This window comes from Protopterus annectens, chromosome 1.part1, assembly GCF_019279795.1.
Source record: "Protopterus annectens isolate FY-2018-M chromosome 1.part1, PAN1.0, whole genome shotgun sequence".
In the NCBI taxonomy this organism is placed as follows: domain Eukaryota; kingdom Metazoa; phylum Chordata; order Ceratodontiformes; family Protopteridae; genus Protopterus; species Protopterus annectens.
The window spans coordinates 428651281-428672439 of record NC_056726.1 but is presented as its reverse complement, the minus strand read 5'-3'; the positions used below and the strand labels follow the sequence as shown (position 1 = coordinate 428672439).

Sequence of the window (21159 nt, the reverse complement as noted above, 5' to 3'; positions counted from 1 at the left end):
AATCATAATAGCTCCGGACTGGCCAAGACAACACTGGTACCCACTACTACGGAGCATATGTCACACCAGGAGGTGGGCCCTTCCCCAATGGCCTCTACTTTTGACTCAACACAATTTCAAAACAGTGCATCCAAACCTTCAGACACTGCAGCTAACAGCCTGGGAGATCCCATAAATAACCTCAACCTATCTCTCTCCAAGGAAGTTCAGTGGATACTAACAGAGGCTCGATGACCATCCACCAGAAAGGTTTACTTAGCAAAATGGAAGAGATTCAGCAATTGGAATACCAACAAGGGACATGATGCATCATTGTTGAACATCCCACTCATCTTGGAATATTTGGCAGATATGCTAAAGAACGGCCTCTCATATTCTTCCATAAAGATACATGCATCAGCTTTTTCAGCTAGATATAACACTGATCCCCCTGTCTTTTCACACCCTTTGCTAAGGCAATTCCTCAGGGGAATCAAGAACATTAAGCCACCAAGAAAGGCCCCAGTGCCAGCCTGGGACCTCAATTTTGTCCTAGAAAAACTGACTCTACCTCCATTTGAGCCAGCAGCTTCAGTTTACTTGCAATTTCTCTCATGGAAGACAGCTTTCCTGTTGGCAATTACCTCAGCAAGAAGGGTTTCAGAACGACAGGCCCTAATGGCAATACCACAGTTCATAATTTTTCACAGAGACAGGGTTTCATTAAGGACCAACCCTACTTTTATGCCAAAGGTGGTATCTAGGGTTTCTTTAAATCAAGCTATTCATCTGCCTGCTTTCTTCCCCAATCCTGAGAATAAGGGGGAAAGACTGTTACATACCTTGGACATTCACAGACAACTTTGATACTACCTGGACAGAACCAAGGCCAGTAGGAAGTCTGAACAACTTTTTGTAGCTTATGCCCCTGCAGTCCAAGGAAAAGCAATTTCAAAACAGACTATTTCAAAATGGATTAGACATTGCATCAGATTCTGTTATTCCTTTCATGGAAAGACTGTTCCAGCCAATGTCGGACCACATTCCACCAGAGCTACAGCCACCTCTACAGCATTCTTAAGAGGGGTGCCTACTAAGGACATTCTAGAAGCTGTTACATGGAGCTTTGTGCATACATTCTCCAAACACTACAATCTCCCTCTATACTCCAGATCCAGAGCAGGCTTTGCTTCGGCAGTCCTGCAGGGTTTGATTGCCACACCATCTTTTTCCTAGAGCATTCCTCCTCCCCCAGCTAAGCTATGGTATTCTACCCATATGTTATGACTGCAGTTGCATTCTTAAAGGACTTAGTACAGTTTTGTACCTACCATAAATGTAGGTGTCCGATAGACATGCAACTGCAGTCTGATTTTCCCTCCCTCCATACTCCTCTATGCCTAGGGTCCACTCCTATCCCTAATGTTCTTCATTCCACATTGCTGCAGTCCTAACTATTGGGTAGTCCGCTGTCCAGTCGGCCCGAATACCAAAGTATATGGCTGACGTCAGTCAAGGCGCATTAGACTGACGTCAGTACGTCAGGGTACTAATGCGCATGACCGACGCCATATCCTCAGTCTTTTTTGCCGCATGGTCCGATGCAGAAGCAGTTTTGCGAGTGCAGGTTGGCGTTCTGAAAGTTTCTGAAGTCAGAGTTTCAGACCGAATCAAAGTTGGCTAAGTACCCCGTTGGGGAATATTTTGGTTTTTCTTGCCTCAGTATTTAACCGGATGTCAGAAAAAGTGAATAACTGTATTTCTTGTGGGAAACAGATACCTCATAGGGATTACCATACTTTGTGTATACCTTGTTTAGGGCCTGAGCACGGCGTTGTTGGATGCCGCTCTTGTGCTAGATTTAACAAACTCACTATTAAGAGAAGGTTAGACTGTGCCAGGTTAGTTTTGGGAAGCGTTGTAATTATAAAATGCCGTGGATGCTCCGGCCCGCTTCGCCAAAAGCGCAAGGACAAAGCAGCAAAGCCTAGAGTGGAAGAACCGACAGTCCGGACGTCGGTTCTTTAGAAGGCTCAGTGGAGCCGGAGGTTCTGCCAGAAGTTCCTTTGGATTCTCAGGGAGAGACTTTACTGTTACAGGATGTGTCCTCTCAGGAAGTAGGCCAGGCTGAAGGGGCTTCTCAGGTGGCTGTTCTTCCCTCTCTTCCTAAGGTGGTTAGAGCCTCCCTTCTGTTTCCAAGGCTTCTTTGAGAGGCAGGCCAAGTTTAGCTTCAGTGGGGTTTCTCCTAGTGTTTCAGGGTCTTTGCCTAAGAAACATATGCTTAAAATGGCAGAGGATTTGATTACTATGATTAGAGGTTCTATGCTCCCTCCTGATAAGAGGCCTAGGGTGGAACCTGAGTTTGAGAGTTTTGAGCAATGTTCGAGGTTTCTGAGTCTTCGGCTGAAGACTTGCAGGAGTATCCTCCTTATTCTGATTCTGATGTGGATGATTCTACTCCTTCAGCTTCTCCTCCTGAGGATTTTTCATTTTCAGAGACTCTGCATTCCATGAGGGAGCATTTTAAATGGGAAGGTCAAGATTTCTCTGATTCCAGGAAGAGGCTTAGGGAATTCTTGTTTTACCCCAGCATAGGCCTTTAGCTATACCTCCTGTTCTGAATGTGGTGGAAGATGTTTTTGCAGAGGCTTCCCTGAATCCTGATTCTTTGCCTCCTGCCCCAGTTAAACCGGATAGGTACTATAGGGTGCCTGAAGCTCATAAGTATCTTTTTAAGAGTCCTAGGGCAGACCCAGAAACTGTCTCTCAGGGGCCTAAAGGTGTGAAGGCTTCTGTTGTTAAAAATCCTGTTCCTCCTGATAGAGGCAAGGGCTTTGGATAGATGGGGAAAGAAAGTGTATACTTCTTCCACTTTAGCCATGAGGGCATTGAATTGTCAGTTTCACATGTTAAAATATCAGAATTATCTCCTTTCACAATTGAAGTCTAAGGTGGATGCTCTGGCAGAAGGTATTGAGTGTAAAGAGTTGCAGGATTTAGTTCATGTGGCTGAACAGGTGGGTAAGCATTCCTTGCAGTGTGGTTTTGATGCTGTGCAGGCCTCCTCGAGGGTGGCTGCCACTGGTTCTGTTCTTCGTAGGCACGCCTGGTTGAGGGATCAGAATTTAGCTGAGCATGTTAAAACAAGGATTTTGGATGCTCCTTTACAGTCTGATGTGTTTGGTTCGCCTGTGGAAGCAATTTTAAAGAAAATGGAGGACAAGGCTAAGTCTATGCAAACTGTTAAGGATTTTTTGCAGGTGCAGCCTCCGAAGTTTAGTAGAAATTGGCCTACTAAGGGATGGACATATCCTGCTTATGATTCCCAGTCTAGGGGTAGGTCTAGACGTGGTAGGGGCAGAGCTCAAGGTTCTTTAGGCCTAGAACAGGAGTTCACCTGCTCAGACTTCTGGTGAGGGCAGGGGTCAGTCCTTTCGTAAACAGACCCAATGACCTACCTTTTCAGCTGCCAGTACATTCTCGCCTGGCAGCACCTTTGGGAGGAAGGCTGGCTCTTTTCAAAGAAAATTGGGATTTAATTACCCAAGACAGGTGGGTTTTGGATATCATTCACCACGGTTACAGGTTTTATTTCCATACCTTGCCTCCTTTCAAAGGCATGCCAGACATTCCTCCTCTACAAAGAAAAGAGGCTCACAAGCAAATTTCTCTGTTGCTCCAAATAGGGGCCATTCAGCCAGTTCCTGTGCCAGAAAGGGGCCTAGGATTTTATTCTCGCCTGTTCCTAGTACCGAAGAAGGGGAATACGTGGAGACCAATTTTGGATTTATCTATCCTCAACACTTATCTGGACATTCCCAAGTTCAAAATGTTGACGTTACAACAGCTTTTACCTCTGCTGGGCAAAGATCACTGGATGGTAACTTTAGATCTCAAGGAAGCTTACCTTCATGTGCCTATCAGACTAAGTTGCAGGAAGTATCTGCGTTTTCGAGCTGGAAATTCTCATTATCAATTCTCTGCATTGCCCTTTGGCTTATCTACTGCCCAGAGTATTCACAAAGGTTCTGGCTCCAGTGATAGCTTACTTCAGGCTAAAAGGAATTCAAATCTATCCTTACTTGGACGACTGCCTGATTCTGGCTCAAGAAAAGGAAGACCTTTTACAGCATTTGGAATTTGTGATAGCAGTGCTAAGATGCCTAGGGTATTCTGTGAATGAAATAAAGTCCAGTCTAGTACCCTCTCAAGACATGTGCTTTCTGGGTGTGAGACTGAATACAGCAGCCCAGATGGCCTTTTAACCCCGGACAAACAAAAGAATCTTTCCAGTTACTTCCTTCAACTATCTCTTCAGTCCGGGCTGACTGCAAGGACAGTCCTTCAAGCCTTAGGGTTCATGGCATCTTGTATTCTGGTGCTTCCCAATGCCAAACTGCATATGAGGAAGCTGCAATGGTATCTCAAAATGTATGGACACAGCACTGCCAGGATTTGGACACTGTCATTCAAATAATACCTTGCATTCAAAAGGAATTTTGTGGTGGGCTCAGGAATGTCACCTAAACAAGGGACTCTCTGTGACCCGGCCAGAGGCGAGTCAGATTCTAACGACAGATGCCTCAGACATTGCTTGGGGAGCTCATCTAAATGGAAAGTGGATACAAGACAAGTGGCCTGCCAGACTACAGCATCTACATATCAACATGAAGGAGATGTTAGCAGTCCAGTTTGCATTAATGGCTTTCAAGGAGTTACTTCTTCCAGGGCAGGTGTTGATTCTAACAGACAACACAACTGTCATGTGGTACATCAACAAACAAAGGGGAACACATTCTTACCCGTTGTGCAGGCAAGCAATGATTTTATGGGAGACTGCGCTCAGCTTGCAACTAACTCTTCAGGCAAGGTTTCTGCCGGAGCACAGAACTCCTTAGCAGATGTGTTAAGCAGACAAATCATGGATCCCCACAGTGGAAACTGGACCTTCATGTATTAGAAAAATTGACAGTGCCATGGGGAACTCCAGACATAGATCTGTTCGCTTCCCCACTAAACCACCAGCTGCCAAAGTTTTGCACAAAGAGGTTTCATCACACAGCCTGGAAAGTGGATGCTCTTTCTTTCAGTTGGAAAAATCTTCATGTGTATGCCTTTCCACCTCTGCCTCTTCTTCCAAAGGTGCTCCTAAAGGTCAGACAAGACAAGCCAAGGATGATTTTAATAGCTCCAGATTGGCCTCGGCAACACTGGTACCCATTACTGAGGAGTCTGGTAAGGAAGCCTCCATGGCCTTTACCTTTGATTCCACACCTGTTGTCTCAGAGGGACGGTCACATGCTCAATGTCAAGCTTCACTCTCTTCATCTAACAGCCTGGCATATTCTGTTTTGAAACACAGCAGGTCTCAACTTCCTCAACAAGTTTTAAATGTGGTTATGGAAGCCAGAAGACCTAGTACAAGGAAAGTGTACGCGGAAAAATGGAAGAGATTTTTATTTTGGAGTGCAGCAAACAATTTGGAGATTTCTGAGCCTAATTTGAGTGTGGCTCTTCAATATCTTACTGAGTTATTGGACAAAGGTTTGTCTTTCTCTTCCATTAGATTCATGCTGCAGCAATTTCAGCTCACTATGACTGTGACCCACCATTGTTTTCGCATCCTTTGTTCAAGCAATTTCTTAGAGGGGCAAAGAATATAAGACCCCCACGTAGAGCTCCTACTCCTGCTTGGGATCTCAATTTTGTGTTGGAGAAACTTACTCTACAACCTTTTGAGCCTCGGCTACTGCTGAATTGAAATACTTGTCATGGAAGACTGCTTTTTTGTTGGCCATTACTTCTGCAAGAAGGGTTTCTGAGTTGCAGGCCCTTATGGCGGTAGAGCCTTTTTTGATTTTTCATAAGGATAGGGTATCATTACGTACTAATCCTTCTTTTATGCCTAAGGTGGTTTCTAGTGTGGCTTTAAACCAAACTATTCATTTGCCTACTTTTTATGCAGATCCCCAAAATAAAGGGGAAAGATTTTGCACACTTTAGATGTGCACAGGCAATTGCGTTATTATTTAAGCAGGACTAAGGATTTTAGGCAGTCTCAGCAGTTGTTTGTTTCTTTTGCTTTGAGTTCTCAGGGCAAGCCTGTGTCAAAACAAACTATTTCTAAGTGGATTGGGTTTTGCATTGCATTTTGTTATTCCCATCATGGCAAGGAGATTCCAGCTGGGATTAGGCCTCATTCCACTAGGGCTACTGCCACTTCAACAGCATTTCTAAGAGGGGTGGCAACTAAGGATATTTTGGAGGCAGCTACTTGGAGTTCAGTGCATACTTTCTCTAAGCATTATCACCTTCCTCTCTACTCTAAATCTAGGGCTGGTTTTGCCACAGCTATTTTGCAAGGCATGTTGTCAGCTCCTGCTTCCTTATGATTTGCCAGCCTCCCTTACCTCTGCTTTGGGATTCTACCCAATAGTTAGGACTGCAGCAATGTGGAATGAAGAACATAGTACAGTTTTGTACCTACCATAAATGTAGATGTTCGAGGATCCACATTGCTGCAGTCCAATTTACCCTCCCTCCTTCCCCTCTGTGTTTAGGGGTGGTTGTGTAGGTGAGGTTATACTCTAGTAATTTTGTATATCTTGTACATATTTTTGGTGCAGGTATGTTTGGAGTTTTTGGTTTAGGCCTTGTCTTTTTAGGGTCTTCTGACATCTGGGGCAAGAAAAGACTGAGGATATGGCGTCGGTCATGCGCATTAGTACCCTGACGTACTGACGTCAGTCTAATGCGCCTTGACCGACGTCAGCCATATACTTTGCTATTCGGGCCGACTGGACAGCGGACTACCCAATAGTTAGGACTGCAGCAATGTGGATCCTCGAACATCTACATTTATGGTAGGTACAAAACTGTACTTTTCTCTTAGCTGGGAATATCTGTTATGGTGTGTTTGTTTTATTGCTCATTTATTTGTCTGGAATCCTGTTTTTGTCTTCCAAATTTGATTACAGCCTTCCTTGGAGGGCACCTGGCATCTGGGGCAAGAAACACTGAAGAAAATGGCGCCGGCTGATGCTTATATACTCCAGCCGCTCTGACGTCGGAGAGAAATGAGACATCAGCCGACGTCGGACCCAGACTTTGGAATCCGGCCGACCGAGGGCTGCCTGAGGCAGGACAACCCATATGTTATGACTGCAGTTGCATGTCTATCGGACATCTACATTTATGGTAGGTACAAAACTGTACTTTTTACAGTATGCTTATAGTTTGGATAATTTCGCTGCATCCTTTCTTGCAGAGCAGAATTACAGTTTATAATTTGACTCTGGTTTCGAAACATGCTGCAAGAGGTGTTCTTAAATGTGCAGATAGTCTTGAGAAAGCCGCTCCTGTTATATTAAGCCTGTAAACTTAGTTACTAATCGGAACTTATCTGATTTAAAAGATGACATTTTGAATGCACCATTAAGTTTTGAATTGGTGTTTGGGCTCTGTTACATGGGTTCTCAAACAGTGGGATGATGGAGGCAAATTAATACATGAGGTATCTAGAATGAGGTCCTTCAAGGATGCAACTGCAGTCCTGACATATGTGTTGTCCTGCCTCAGGCAGCCCTTCGGTCGTCCGGATTCCAAAGTCTGGGTCCGGTGTCGGCTGATGTCGCCCCTTCCCCGACATCAGAGCACCTGGGGTATAAAAGCGTCAGTCGATGCCATCTTCTTCAGTCTTTCTTGCCGCGCGGCGCCCGAAGCAGAAGCAGTTCGCAAGTGCCGGTCGGCCAGCTCCTCTGTTTTCAGCTACTGAAGTCTTCAAAAAAAGCTAAGTACCCCGTTGGGGACCTTTTCTTGCCTCAGCTGATGTCAGATAAAACTGTAAAAGTTAATAATTGTTTAACTTGTGGGAAACAAATACCTCATAAGGATTTCCACTCTTACTGCTTACCCTGCCTAGGCCCAGAACACAACGTCTCGGCCTGTACAGCTTGTGCTTCTTTCAATAAACGCACTCTTGGGCGTCGGTCAGAGTTTGCACGGGATTATTTTGGGGAAGATTTCTGTTATATCATGCCGTCGGAGCTTCCGACAGCACATTTACCTAAAAAACGGAAGGATAAGGACCGACACCCGTGGTCTCGGCTGACACCACGCTTAGGCCTACCGCGAGTGTCTCGGTCTCTTCTGAGCCGGTTTCACAACCGCTACAGACAGACGACACCGCCCCACCGGTTCCTTCGGTACCGGAGGCCAGCTCGGTGCCGGTTTCTGTTCTCCCCTCTGAGACTGTAGCCCAGGATATTTCTGACACCATTTCAGTGGATAAGACTACTCCAGCACGTGGGGCTGCCAGGCCTCCAGTGTCTATGTCCATTAAGGCCTACATACGTGCTAAGGCTGCCAAACAGGCTAAGTCTCTCCCTCCAAGATCTGTTTCTCTGGGATCCACTTCTGGTTCACAAATTTTAAGTTTAGCTGAGGACCTTATTTCTTTAATTAGGGGTTCTCAGCCACATCCATATAGAGGCTCTCAGCTGCCTTCTGTCAAGAGGCCTAGAGTTGAGCAGGTAGATCCCCAGTCCTCCGATGAGGCCTCAGGTGATTCTGCACATTCAGACTACCAGGAGGAGGCCTTCCCGGCCTACGAGGATTCTGATGCGGAGGAATACATTCCCTCTGCTTCCCCTCCTGAGGAGTTTTCCTTTGGGGAAACGCTTCATTCCATGAGGGAACACTTCAAATGGCAAGGCCAAGAATAGTCAGATTCTAGGAAAAGGTTAAGGGAATTTTTAAAGCTACCTAAGCATAGACCCTTAGCTATTCCTCCAGTTTTAAATGTTTTAGATGATGTGTACTTAGAATCTAGTGTTTCCCCTGACTCCCTCCCCCCTGCCCCTGTCAAGCCAGATGGGTACTACAGGGTCTCAGACACACATCAATTTCTGTACAAGGGCCATACTGCTGACCCTGAAACTATTTCTCAGGGGCCTAAAGGGGTTTCCTCCACTACTGCTAAGAATCCACTTCCTTCGGAAAGAGATTCTAGGGCTTTAGAAAGGTGGGGCAAGAAGGTATATACATCTTCCACCCTTTCTATGCGAGCATTAAATTGTCAATTTCATATGATTCAGTATCAGGAATACATGTTGGATGACTTGCAAAAGAAATTGGCTTCCCCTGAACCATTAGATAGAAAGGGGTTACAGGAATTGGTTCATAATACTCAGCAGGTTAGCAACCATTTCCTTCAGTGTGGGTATGATGCATTGGAAGCTTCATGTAGAGCAGCAATGACAGGTGCGTTCATACGCAGACATGCTTGGTTAAAGGAACAAACATTGCCAGACCATGTGAAATTAAGCTTTTGGACGCACCACTAGAGGAACATAAGCTATTTGGTGCTACTGCTCAAGAGGTTTTAAAGAAAATAGAGGAAAAGGCAAAATCAGTGCAAACCATCAAAGATTTCCTCCAGGTACAGCCTCCAAGATTCAGCAGGAATTGGCCTTCTAAGCATTGGTCCTTTCCAGACACAGACAAATTTCAGAGAGGCAAAAACAGACGTGGCAGAGGTATAGGGCAAACTCGAGGCTCCTACAGAGGACGTCAATGGCAGCCTCCGAACCAGAGAGGTGGGGCAGGACCATCCACTGCTCCGCAGGGACAATCTCAATGACGGCTTTGACTCCGCCATCCAGGGCTCAATTAGAAGCACCTTTGGGCGGAAAATTATCTTTATTCTCACAAAATTGGCACAATATTACAAAGGACAAATGGATACTGGACATAATAGACAAAAAGGATACAGATTCCATTTTCATACACTACCAACAAGACATGGCAAGCCAATCCTGCCACCAAATCAAAGGGCAGAGGCACTCAAACAAATAACAAATCTACTTCAAATAAGAGCAATAGAAAAGGTTCCTTCTGCAGAACAAGGCCAAGGATTTTATTCAAGATTGTTCCTTGTTCCAAGAAAAGAAAACCAATGGAGACCCATTCTGGACTTGTCCGCACTGAATACTTACCTTATTGTGCCAAAATTCAAAATGCTGACTTTACAGCAACTCCTTCCCATCCTGGGCAAGGGGTCTTGGCTGGTAACTCTGGACCTCAAGGAGGCATACCTGCATGTCCCAATCAGACAAAGTTGCAGAAGATACCCCAGATTTCTTCCAGGCTCAGAGCATTATCAATTCTCAGCATTGCCCTTTGGCTTATCTACTGCGCCCAGAGTGTTCACGAAATGCCTGGCATCAGTAATTGCACATTGCAGACTTCAGGGGATACAAATATACCCTTACCTGGACGACTGCCTTATACAAGCGGACAGCCAACAAGCCTTGTTAAAAAACTTGGACTATGTCATTCACCTACTGCAGGCTTTGGGATACACAGTCAATATTCAGAAATCAAGACTCGTACCATCCCAACAAATACCTTTCCTGGGTGCCACACTGGACGCAAACACCCAGATGACGTTTCTGACAAAACAAAAACAATTACCAGAATACTTCAGAAAATTGGCAACACACACCCAGATGACTGCAAGGAAAATCCTGCAGGTCCTGGGTTTCATGGCATCTTGCATTCTTCTGATTCCACACGGAAGGCTGCATATGAGGAAACTACAATGGTATCTAAAAAGTCTATGGTCTCAACACAGCCACAGCCTGGAAGCATTGATCCCACTCATTCCATGCCTTCAAAAGGAATTTCTGTGGTGGGCTCAAGCAAGCCAGATAAACAAAGGTCTGCCTTTCAGCAAGCCTCATGCAAGTCAAACCATAACAACAGATGCCTCAGACCATGGATGGGGGGCGCACATGGAGGGCAGATGCATTCAAGGACAATGGACACAAAAAGAAAAGCACCTGCACATCAACCAAAAAGAAATGCTGGCAGTGATGCATGCAATCAAGGCCTTCGAAAAATTCATGCATCAGAGCCATCTACTAATAAAGACAGACAATACCACAGTTATGTGGTACATAAACAAGCAAGGAGGTACCCTTTCCTACCCTCTTTGCAGACTGGCAATGAATCTCTGGGATATTTCCCTACAATTGAAAATAGAGCTACAATTCCAGTTTGTACCAGGGAAGGACAATGTTCTGGTGGACAGCGTAAGCAGAAGCATCATGGATCCACATGAATGGATGTTGCATCCAGACATTTTCTTACAAATAACTCAAGCATGGGGAAGGCCGGATATAGATCTTTTTGCCTCCCACCTCAATCACCATCTGAAAGTTTTGCACAAGGACATACCATCCTCAAGCATGGAAGGTGGACGCTCTCTCCTTTAGTTGGAACTCTCTAACACTATATGCCTTCCCACCTCTTCCTTTGATGACCAAGGTGTTACTAAAGATCAAGACAGAACAACCGAAAGTCATACTGATAGCTCCAGACTGGCCAAGACAACACTGGTATCCACTGCTGCGGAGCTTGACACACACCAGTCCGTGGCTCCTTCCTAATTGGCCACTTCTTCTGACACAGCACAATTACAGGACACTACACCCCAGCTTGCAAACATTGAAGCTGACAGCTTGAAAGATTCCATGACTATTCCTCAGGATACACTTTCCAAAAGGGTAAAAGATATCATCCTGAAGGCGCGCAGACCTTCCACTAGAAAAACATACTCAGCAAAATGGAAGAGATTTCTTATCTGGAACAGCAAAAAGGGTCAAGACCCATCAGTGATGAGCATTCCACAGATCCTAGAATATTTGGCTGAAATGCTCCACAATGGCCTTTCATATTCTTCCATAAAAATACATGCTTCAGCAATATCTGCCAAATATAACACTGATCACTATTTTCTCACCCATTGCTAAGACAGTTTCTAAGAGGTATAAAGAACATCAACCCTCCAAGGAAACCACCAGTGCCTGCATGGGACCTCAACTTCATGCTGGAAAAATTAACTCTTCCCCCCTTTGAACCAGCAGCATCTTCAGAGTTACAATTTCTGTCTTGGAAGACTGCTTTCCTTCTGGCAGTAACCTCAGCAAGAAGAGTCTCTGAGCTACAGGCCCTTATGGCAATACAACCATTTCTCATTTTTCATCAGGACAGAGTTTCTTTGAGAACCATGCCAAAGGTGGTATCCAGGGTGTCCCTGAATCAAGCTATTCACCTGCCTACCTTCTTTCCCAATCCTCAAAATAAAGGAGAGAGACTTCTGCACACCTTGTACATACACAGACAGTTGCGCTACTACTTGGACAGAACAAAGTCTTTCAGAAAATCTGACCAGCTTTTTGTAGCTTACGCTGCTGGATTGCAGGGAAAAGCAATTTCCAAACAGACAATTTCTAAATGGATTGGAAATTGCATTCGATTCTGCTACTCTTTTCATGGAAAAACTGTGCCATCTGACATCAGGCCACATTCCACCAGAGCTATAGCCACCTCCACAGCCTTTTTAAGAGGAGTGGCAACAAAGGACATTTTAGAAGCTGCTACATGGAGCTCCGTGCATACATTTTCTAAACATTACAACCTGCCTTTATATTCCAGATCCAGAGCAGGGTTTGCTTCTGCAGTCCTGCAGGGCATTTTAGCTACACCATCTTTGTCTTAGTGCCTACCACCCCCAGGTTGGCTATGGTATTCAACCCATATGTCAGGACTGCAGTTGCATCCTTGAAGGACATAGTACAGATGTCCTTCAAGGATGCATCTGCAGTCCTTACAAATGGGTTGTCCTGTCGTCAGGCAGCCCTTCGGTCGGCCGGATTCCAAAGTCTGGGTCTGGCCTCGGCTGGTGTCGCACTTCACCCGACGTCATCTCTGCTGGTCTTCGGGTATAAAGGCATCAGCCGGCGCCATTTTCCTCAGTCTTTCTTGCGCGTGGCGCCGAAGCAGAAGCTGTTCGCAAGTGCCGGTCGGTCAGATCCAGAGATTACTACTACCGAATACTACTTGAAGACTTCTAAAAGCTAAGTACCCCGTTGGGGACTCTTTCTTGCCTCAGCCGATGTCAGAAAAAGTGAATAACTGTTTAACTTGTGGGAAACAAATACCTCATAAAGATTTCCACTCTTACTGCTTATCTTGTTTAGGCCCAGACCACGACGTAGCAGCTTGTTTAGCCTGTGCTTCCTTCAACCGACGAACGCTTAGGCGTCGGTCGGAGTTTGCTGAACAGTTTTTCGGCTCAGATTTTGCGTACATTATGCCGTCGGATCCTCCGACTACTCAAATTGTTAAGAAACGCAAAGAAAAGGACCGACACTCGCGGTCCACGGTTTCGGCCGAAACCACGGTTAAGCAAACTGCGAGTGTCTCGGTTTCGGCCGAAACCGAGCAAACTGTTCAATCTTCAGCCGAATCCATGACTACTACCGAGGCCCCTTCTACCCTAGTTGAATCGGCCACTGAAGTTTTGCCTACTAATGTGGTTTCTCTAGAATTATCGGACACCATCCCTTTGGATGTCTCTACCCCAGCACGTGGTGCTGCTAGGCCTCCTGCAGCCATGTCTATAAAGGCCTTTGCCAGGGCTAAAGCAGCCAAAACTGCTAAGTCTGTGCCTGTTAAGCCCCCCTCTCACAGGCCCAGTTCCAGTTCCCAAATGCTTACTCTGGCAGAGGATCTCATCTCTTTAATAAGGGGATCCCAATCTCACCCAGACAGGGCCTCTCAACCTCCAGAAAAGAGACCTAGAGCAGAGCCCCCTGAGCCAGTGTCCTCAGATGACTCTTCTGATACAGACAATACAGACCATCCAGAGGCTCCTTTTTCTACTTATGAAGATTCCGATGCTGAAGAATCTATTCCTTCTGCCTCTCCACCAGAGGAATTTTCTTTTGGGGAAACCTTACATGCCATGAGAGCGCAATTCCAATGGCAGGGACAAGATTTCTCAGATTCAAGAAAAAGGCTTAGGACCTTTTTACACTTACCGCAACATAGGCCCTTAGCTATACCTCCAGTTCTTCCTATTGTGGATGATGCATTTAATGATGCTTGCACTGCTCCAGATACTTTACCTCCAGCACCTGCTAAGCCCGATAGGTTTTACAGGGTACCGGACACTCATCACCACTTATACAAGGCTCCTCTTGCAGATCCTGAGACTATCTCCCAGGAGCCTAAGGCAGTAGCTTCGACCTCAGCGAAAAACCCTCTCCCTTCTGAAAGGGAATCCAGGTCCTTAGAGAGATGGGATAAAAACGTATACACCTCTGCTACTCTCTCAGCTAGAGCTTTGAACTGTCAGTTTCATATGATCCAATACCAAGAGTTTGCTTGATCAGTTAACTAAGAAACTGTCCTCTGATTCCTTAGATAAGAAATATGTTCTAGAAATGGTGAATAACATTCAGCAGGTTAGTAACCATTCTTTAAAATGTGGCTATGATGCACTGGAGGCTTCATTTAGATCAGCCATGACTGGCACAGTTATAAGAAGGCATGCATGGTTGAAAGAACAGGTCTTGCCGGATCATGTTAAAGCAAAGCTATTAGATGCTCCTATGGATAAGGTCAGTCTATTTGGTTCTCCTGCCCAACAAGTAATGAAGAAAATGGAAGAGAAGGCAAAATCTGTACAAAACAGTTAAAGATTTCTTACAGGTTCAGCCCCCAAGGTTTAGCAGGAACTGGCCTTCCAAAAATTGGTCCTTTCCAGACTCCTCTAAATCTCAGAGAGGCAGGAATAGACGTTCCAAAGGCAGAAATCAATCCAGAGGAGGTGCCTACAGGGGACGCCAGTGGCAAGGCAATAACCGAGGCACAGATACAACCACTACCACTGCAACAGGACAATCACAGTGACTTGGCTCTGACACCGTCTACCAGGGAACAAATAGCAGCACCCTTAGGCGGAAAGTTAGCCTTATTTTCAAAAAACTGGCACTATATCACAAGAGACAAGTGGATTTTGCAAACTGTAGACCAAGGCTACAGGTTTCATTTCCACACCTTACCAGTAAAAAGAGGAATGCCAAACCTACCACCAAATCAAAAGACAGAAGCTCTAAAACAAATAACTCAATTAACAAAGATGAGAGCTGTGGAAAGGGTACCACCTACAGAACAGGGCAAGGGATTTTACTCCAGACTCTTCCTAGTACCAAGAAAAGAGAAAAGTTGGAGACCTATTCTCGACCTGTCCGCTTTAAACACATTCATCATTGTTCCAAAATTCAAAATGCTGACCCTACAGCAACTTCTTCCCATGCTGGGCAAGGAGTGTTGGCTGGTAACTCTAGATCTCAAGGAGGCATACCTGCACGTCCCAATACGACCAAATTGCAGAAGATACCTCAGATTTCTTGCAGGATCAGAGCATTATCAATTCTCAGCATTGCCCTTTGGCTTATCTACTGCGCCCAGAGTGTTCACGAAATGCCTGGCATCAGTAATCGCTCATTGCAGGCTTCAGGGAATCCAAATGTATCCATACCTGGACGACTGCCTGATACAAGCGGACAACAAAAGCAAGCTGACACAAGACTTACAAAGAGTCATTTGCTTACTACAAGCCCTGGGATACACAGTCAATTTAAAAAAGTCAAGACTGATACCATCCCAAACAAGAACATTCTTGGGTGCAGAATTGGACACAGTAAAACAGATGGCATTCCTAACTGCAGAAAAACAAGAACAACTTCCTCTTTACTTCTTGGCATTAACAAAGCAGAACAAACTAACAGCAAGGAGAGTACTGCAGGCCTTGGGCTTCATGGCATCCTGCATAATCCTGGTCCCCCATGCCAGACTGCATTTGAGAAAGCTACAGTGGTACCTAAAGAATTTATGGTCTCAACACAGGCACAGCTTAGAAACTGAAATACCACTAATCCCATGCCTGAAACAAGAGTTCCTATGGTGGGCTCAGGCATGCCAGTCAAACCCAGGTTTGTCCTTCCACAACATTCAAACAAGCCAAACCATCACAACGGATGCCTCAGACCTCGGTTGGGGGGCCCACATGCTGGACAAGTGCATTCAAGGCTTATGGACTTCAGATCAGCTGCACCTGCACATAAATCAAAAAGAAATGCTGGCAGTAAAACTAGCAATCCAGAATTTCAGACCATTCCTCAAAGAGGGCCAATTGATAAGGACAGACAACACCACAGTCATGTGGTACATCAACAAACAGGGAGGCACTCATTCATACCCCCTATGCCGAATGGCTCTGGACCTATGGAATATGGCTCTGAGCTACAACATTCAGTTACAGGCAATATTTGTACCGGGAAAAGAAAACATCCTAGCAGACCTGTTAAGCAGAACTACCTCGGATGCTCACGAATGGATGCTACACCCGGACATCTCCAAGGCCATCACAAAGAAATGGGGAATGCCACAAATTGACCTATTCGCATCCCCACTCAATCACCAGCTCAAGAAATTCTGCACAAGGACATACCACCCACTTGCCTGGAAGGTGGACTCTCTATCCTTCAGTTGGAAAGGCCTGACAGCATATGCATTCCCACCTCTTCCTTTGATGCACAAGGTACTACTGAAAATCAAAGAGGAACGTCCAAGGATAATTCTGATAGCTCCAAATTGGCCAAGACAACATTGGTATCCATTGCTGAGGAGCATGTCTCGGGGGGGAAACGTGGACACTACCCCTGATTCCTTTGATGTTAACTCAGAGCGACTACAACATCCTGCATCCAAACCTGAAAACTCTGCAACTGACTGCCTGGAACATTACATAAGAGCAACTAACCCAGATTTATCCCAAAGGGTTAAAGACATTATCCTTGAGGCCCGCAGACCTTCAACAAGAAGGAACTATGCAGGAAAATGGAAAAGGTTTGTCATTTGGAGTACTGAAAGAGGAAAAGGTGTCAAAGGTAGATATTGCCAACATCCTGGAGTATTTGGCAGAGCTTCTCCATACAGGCCTGTCCTATTCCTCCATCAAGATACATGCATCAGCTATTTCTGCAGAATACAGCTTCGATCCCCCTGTCTTCTCACATCCTCTACTCAGGCAGTTCCTGAGAGGAATTAAGAATGTAAAACCTCCTAGGAAACCACCATTACCAGCATGGGACTTGAACTTTGTGCTAGAAAAATTGACACTCCCTCCATTCGAACCAGCAGCAACAGCAGATCTTCAACACCTATCCTGGAAAACTGCTTTCCTACTGGCAATTACTTCAGCAAGAAGGGTTTCAGAACTACAGGCTTTAATGGCAGTACAACCCTTCCTAATCTTCCATCAAGATAGAGTATCCATGAGAACTAATCCTACATTTATGCCTAAGGTGGTATCCAGAGTGTCTCTAAACCAGGCAATCCACCTACCTACCTTCTTTCCCAATCCACAGAACAGGGGGGAAAGACTGCTGCATACCTTGGATGTACATAGACAGTTGCGCTACTACCTGGACAGAACCAAGGGCAATAGAAAAACTGACCAGCTTCTAGTAGCTTATGCAACAGGAAGGGAAGGAAAAGCAATTTCCAAACAAACAATCTCCAAGTGGATAGGAAATTGCATACAATTCTGTTACTCCTACCATGGAAAGCAAATTCCACAGAACATAAGGCCTCATTCTACAAGGGCTACAGCCACTACCACAGCTTTCTTACGAGGAGTGGCTACCAAGGACATTATTGAGGCTGCTACTTGGACCTCCGTGCATACATTTGCCAAGCATTATAACTTACCTCTATACTCTAGATCCCGAGCAGGGTTTGCCACTGCTGTTTTGCAAGGGATCCTAACTACACCATAATTCTTCTTCCTCCTCCCCTAGTTTGGCTATGGTATTCTACCCATTTGTAAGGACTGCAGATGCATCCTTGAAGGACATAGTACAGTTTTGTACCTACCATAAATGTAGATGTCCGAACAGGATAGCATCTGCAGTCAGGATTACCCACCCCCCTTCCCCTCTGTGGTACTCCTAGGGTATTTGCCCACCTAATAGCTAGCTAGGGGGGGGATCTCTTATGGTGTATTTGTTTGTATATATGTACATACGTGCTTATTTTTTGTGTCTGCCTTCTACTTTTTTGGAAACATTGGCATTTACCCAAAAATTTAGCTTTCCAAGAGGGCAACTGGCATCTGGGGCAAGAAACACTGAGGAAAATGGCGTCGGCTGATGCCTTTATACCCGAAGACCAGCAGAGATGACGTCAGGTGAAGTGCGACACCAGCCGAGGCCAGACCCAGACTTTGGAATCCGGCCGACCGAAGGGCTGCCTGACGACAGGACAACCCATTTGTAAGGACTGCAGATGCAATCCTGTTCGGACATCTACATTTATGGTAGGTACAAAACTGTACTTTTTGTACCTACCATAAATGTAGATGTCCGATAGGTATGCAACTGCAGTCAGGTTTTCCCTCCCACCTACCCCTCTGTGGTATTCTTTTGGGTTTCTACCCCTCATTTTAGCTACCTGGGGTGATCTTTTATGGTGTGTTTGTTTTTATGTTGTTGTACTTGTCGGAATTTTTTCTCTATTTTCAAAATTTAGCCTTCCTTAGAGGGCACCTGGCATCTGGGGCAAGAAACACTGAAGAAGATGGCGTTGGCTGACGCTTTTATACCCCAGGCGCTCTGACGTCGGGGAAGGGGCGACATCAGCCGACGCCAGACCCAGACTTTGGAATCCGGCCGACCGAAGGGCTGCCTGAGGCAGGACAACCCATATGTCAGGACTGCAGTTGCATACCTATCTGGCATCTACATTTATGGTAGGTACAAAACTGTACTTTTCATGTACCCAAGTTCTCCACAAACAAGATATTTTCTTTTAAGGGGTAGAATAAACAAAAATCCATGCCAGAGAGTGTCAGATCACCTCCACCCCCCTCCTTCTCTTCCTCTTTCCTCCATGCTCTCTTTCAGCCCATGTAGCCTGGCCTCAAGTAGTCGCAGACAAATGGGTTCTAAGAGGTTTTTAGGTGATGCCTAGCCAGTAACAGGGGTCCTAAAAGGATTTCTCCCCCTCTGGTTTTGAAATCTTTGTGTGAGCTGCTTGGAGATGGTTTGTTGTATGCTTCTATCAAAGTGCATCTTGCGGATATCTCAACTTGTGTGCCAGTGGATCCCCCTCTTGTATCTCTGTGTGGTCAAACAGTTTATGAAAGGAGTGTTACACATGACTTCTTGAAAGCAAATGTCTCCTCCCTGGGATCTCGACATTGTTCTTAAATTGACTTTGCCTCCTTTTGAACCTGCTTCTCAATCTGATTTTACAGTTCTTTCCTTGGAACTGTTTTGCCATGCAGATGGAGGAGCAATGAGTAGTCTGAGCTGCAGACTCTAATGGTGGGCCAATCCTTTCTGATCTTTCACAGGGAAAGAGTTGTGTTGTACACTAGTCCATCATCCATGCCAAAAGTTATTTCTGAATTTACTTTGAATCCAGCCAGTAGTCTCCCAGTGTTCTATCCTGATCAGAAAAAACAAGGGTGAAAAAATTCTACGTACATTGGATGTGCACAGGCAGCTCAGGGTACTGTCTTGATAGAACAGAGAGCCAGCATACCGTGTTCGAATAATCACTTTATTAAAACGAAAAATCAGATCGGTTTCGGCCGGAAAATATCACAGCCTTCTTCAGTGCAAACAAAATACAGCTGTACTTAGACATTAAATACACCTATCTTGAGGCTTATTGGTCCATCCTAGAATTGTTCATTCAAACCAGGTGGAAACAATCCACCCAGTTTAACAATCCACTTTTTTTCTTTATTCAAAATTGAGTGCCACCCAGTTTTATTGGATTTGTTGCCCTTAAATGATATCAATGACCATAAATGAAAATCTGGCAGTGGGATGTAGCAAGTGATGTTTATATAGTGAATTGGTAGCCTTTTTGTTTTTAATATTGCTAATGTGTTCCGAAATTGATTCTGAATGGACGGGAGGTCTGACCAATGTAAAAGGAACCACAAGTACATGTAGCTTGATATATTAACCAATCAGTGCTGCAATTGGCAAAAAAATTTATATTGTATACTACAGAGCTGTTACGGCTAGAAAATTCTTTAGATTTTGTGACCTTGTCACAGTGGATGCAATGTCCACATTGATGGCAACCAACTAAAGGATCCCCTGATAAAGTGGTTTGTATGTGTTGAGATGGTTGATACATGGAACCATGTTTGTAATGATTGAAACAGGAACCAAGATTCTTGCCTTTCCGATATGAAAAGTGACATCTTTGTGGTATAATATGTGCTAGCTCATCATCATATTGTAAAATATTCCAATGCTTATTTACACTTTGAATTAAGTTTCCAGTGTTCCTGGCATATGTTGTGACAAACCTGATGGGTTGTGCTGTTGAGATGTTACGGTCTTTATAACTAGGAACTTCTTCTCTGTTAGTTGAATTAACCAGATTGCTTGCCTGTAACACTTAACCCATCCCGTAACCCCTAGATTTAAATCTATTTGTGAGATCCTTCCTTTGACTCTGAAAAGAAGAATCATCAGAGCAAATGCGCTTTGTTCTAATAAATTGCGAATTGGGGATGTTGCGGGCTATATGTGGTGGATGGAAACTAGACACATTGAGGATAGTGTTGTATTGGGGGTATTTCCTGAATACTTCAGTACTCAGCGTGTGATCTGGTAATCTATTAATGGTCACATCCAGAAACTTAATGCTATTCAGATCATAATGGACAGTAAATTGTAATCCCCATGAGTTATTATTCAAGTAAGATATAAATTCATGTAACAAACCTATCTCTCCCTTCCATACCATCCAACAATCGTCTAAAAAACGTCTCCAAATATCAATATGTTCTAAGTAAATATTTTTCTCATGATCATAGATTAGATGTTTTTCAACAAATGCCATGAACAAATCGGCGTAAATTGGAGCAAAAGAAGCACCCATCGCTGTACCCTTAGTTTGTAGATAACAAGTGTCTTGATAGAAAAATACATTACTATTAAGAACCTGTCTTGCTAGCTGTACCAGAAAAGAGTTGAAGTCAGAATGATATAAATTGGCCACTTCCAGCCAGTATGTAAGGGCCAACAAACCAGATTCATGTGGAATGTTCGTGTATAGAGCGCACACATCAAGTGTGCACATCAACCAATCCGGTTCTAATTGTCTGTCTGAAATAATCTGTAAAAAATTTGTAGTGTCCTGTAAACGAGAACGTACTAGATTTAACAAAGGCTTCAGGTGTTTGGTCAGATAGAGACAAGGGTTCAGTAATGTAACCCTTGCCTGAGACAATTGGTC

The 21159-nt window shown here is 44.7% G+C and overlaps 1 protein-coding gene across 1 annotated transcript in view; it reads left to right on the top strand.

The window, feature by feature from the left end:
- Nucleotides 1–21159, top strand: part of ACO2 (aconitase 2) — a 1318356-nt gene that overhangs the window by 388728 nt on the left and 908469 nt on the right. The window contains exon 7 of the mRNA XM_044075713.1: nt 6017–6046. Within this exon, the coding sequence (XP_043931648.1) occupies nt 6017–6046 (30 nt within the window). The remainder of the gene's footprint in view (nt 1–6016; nt 6047–21159) is intronic.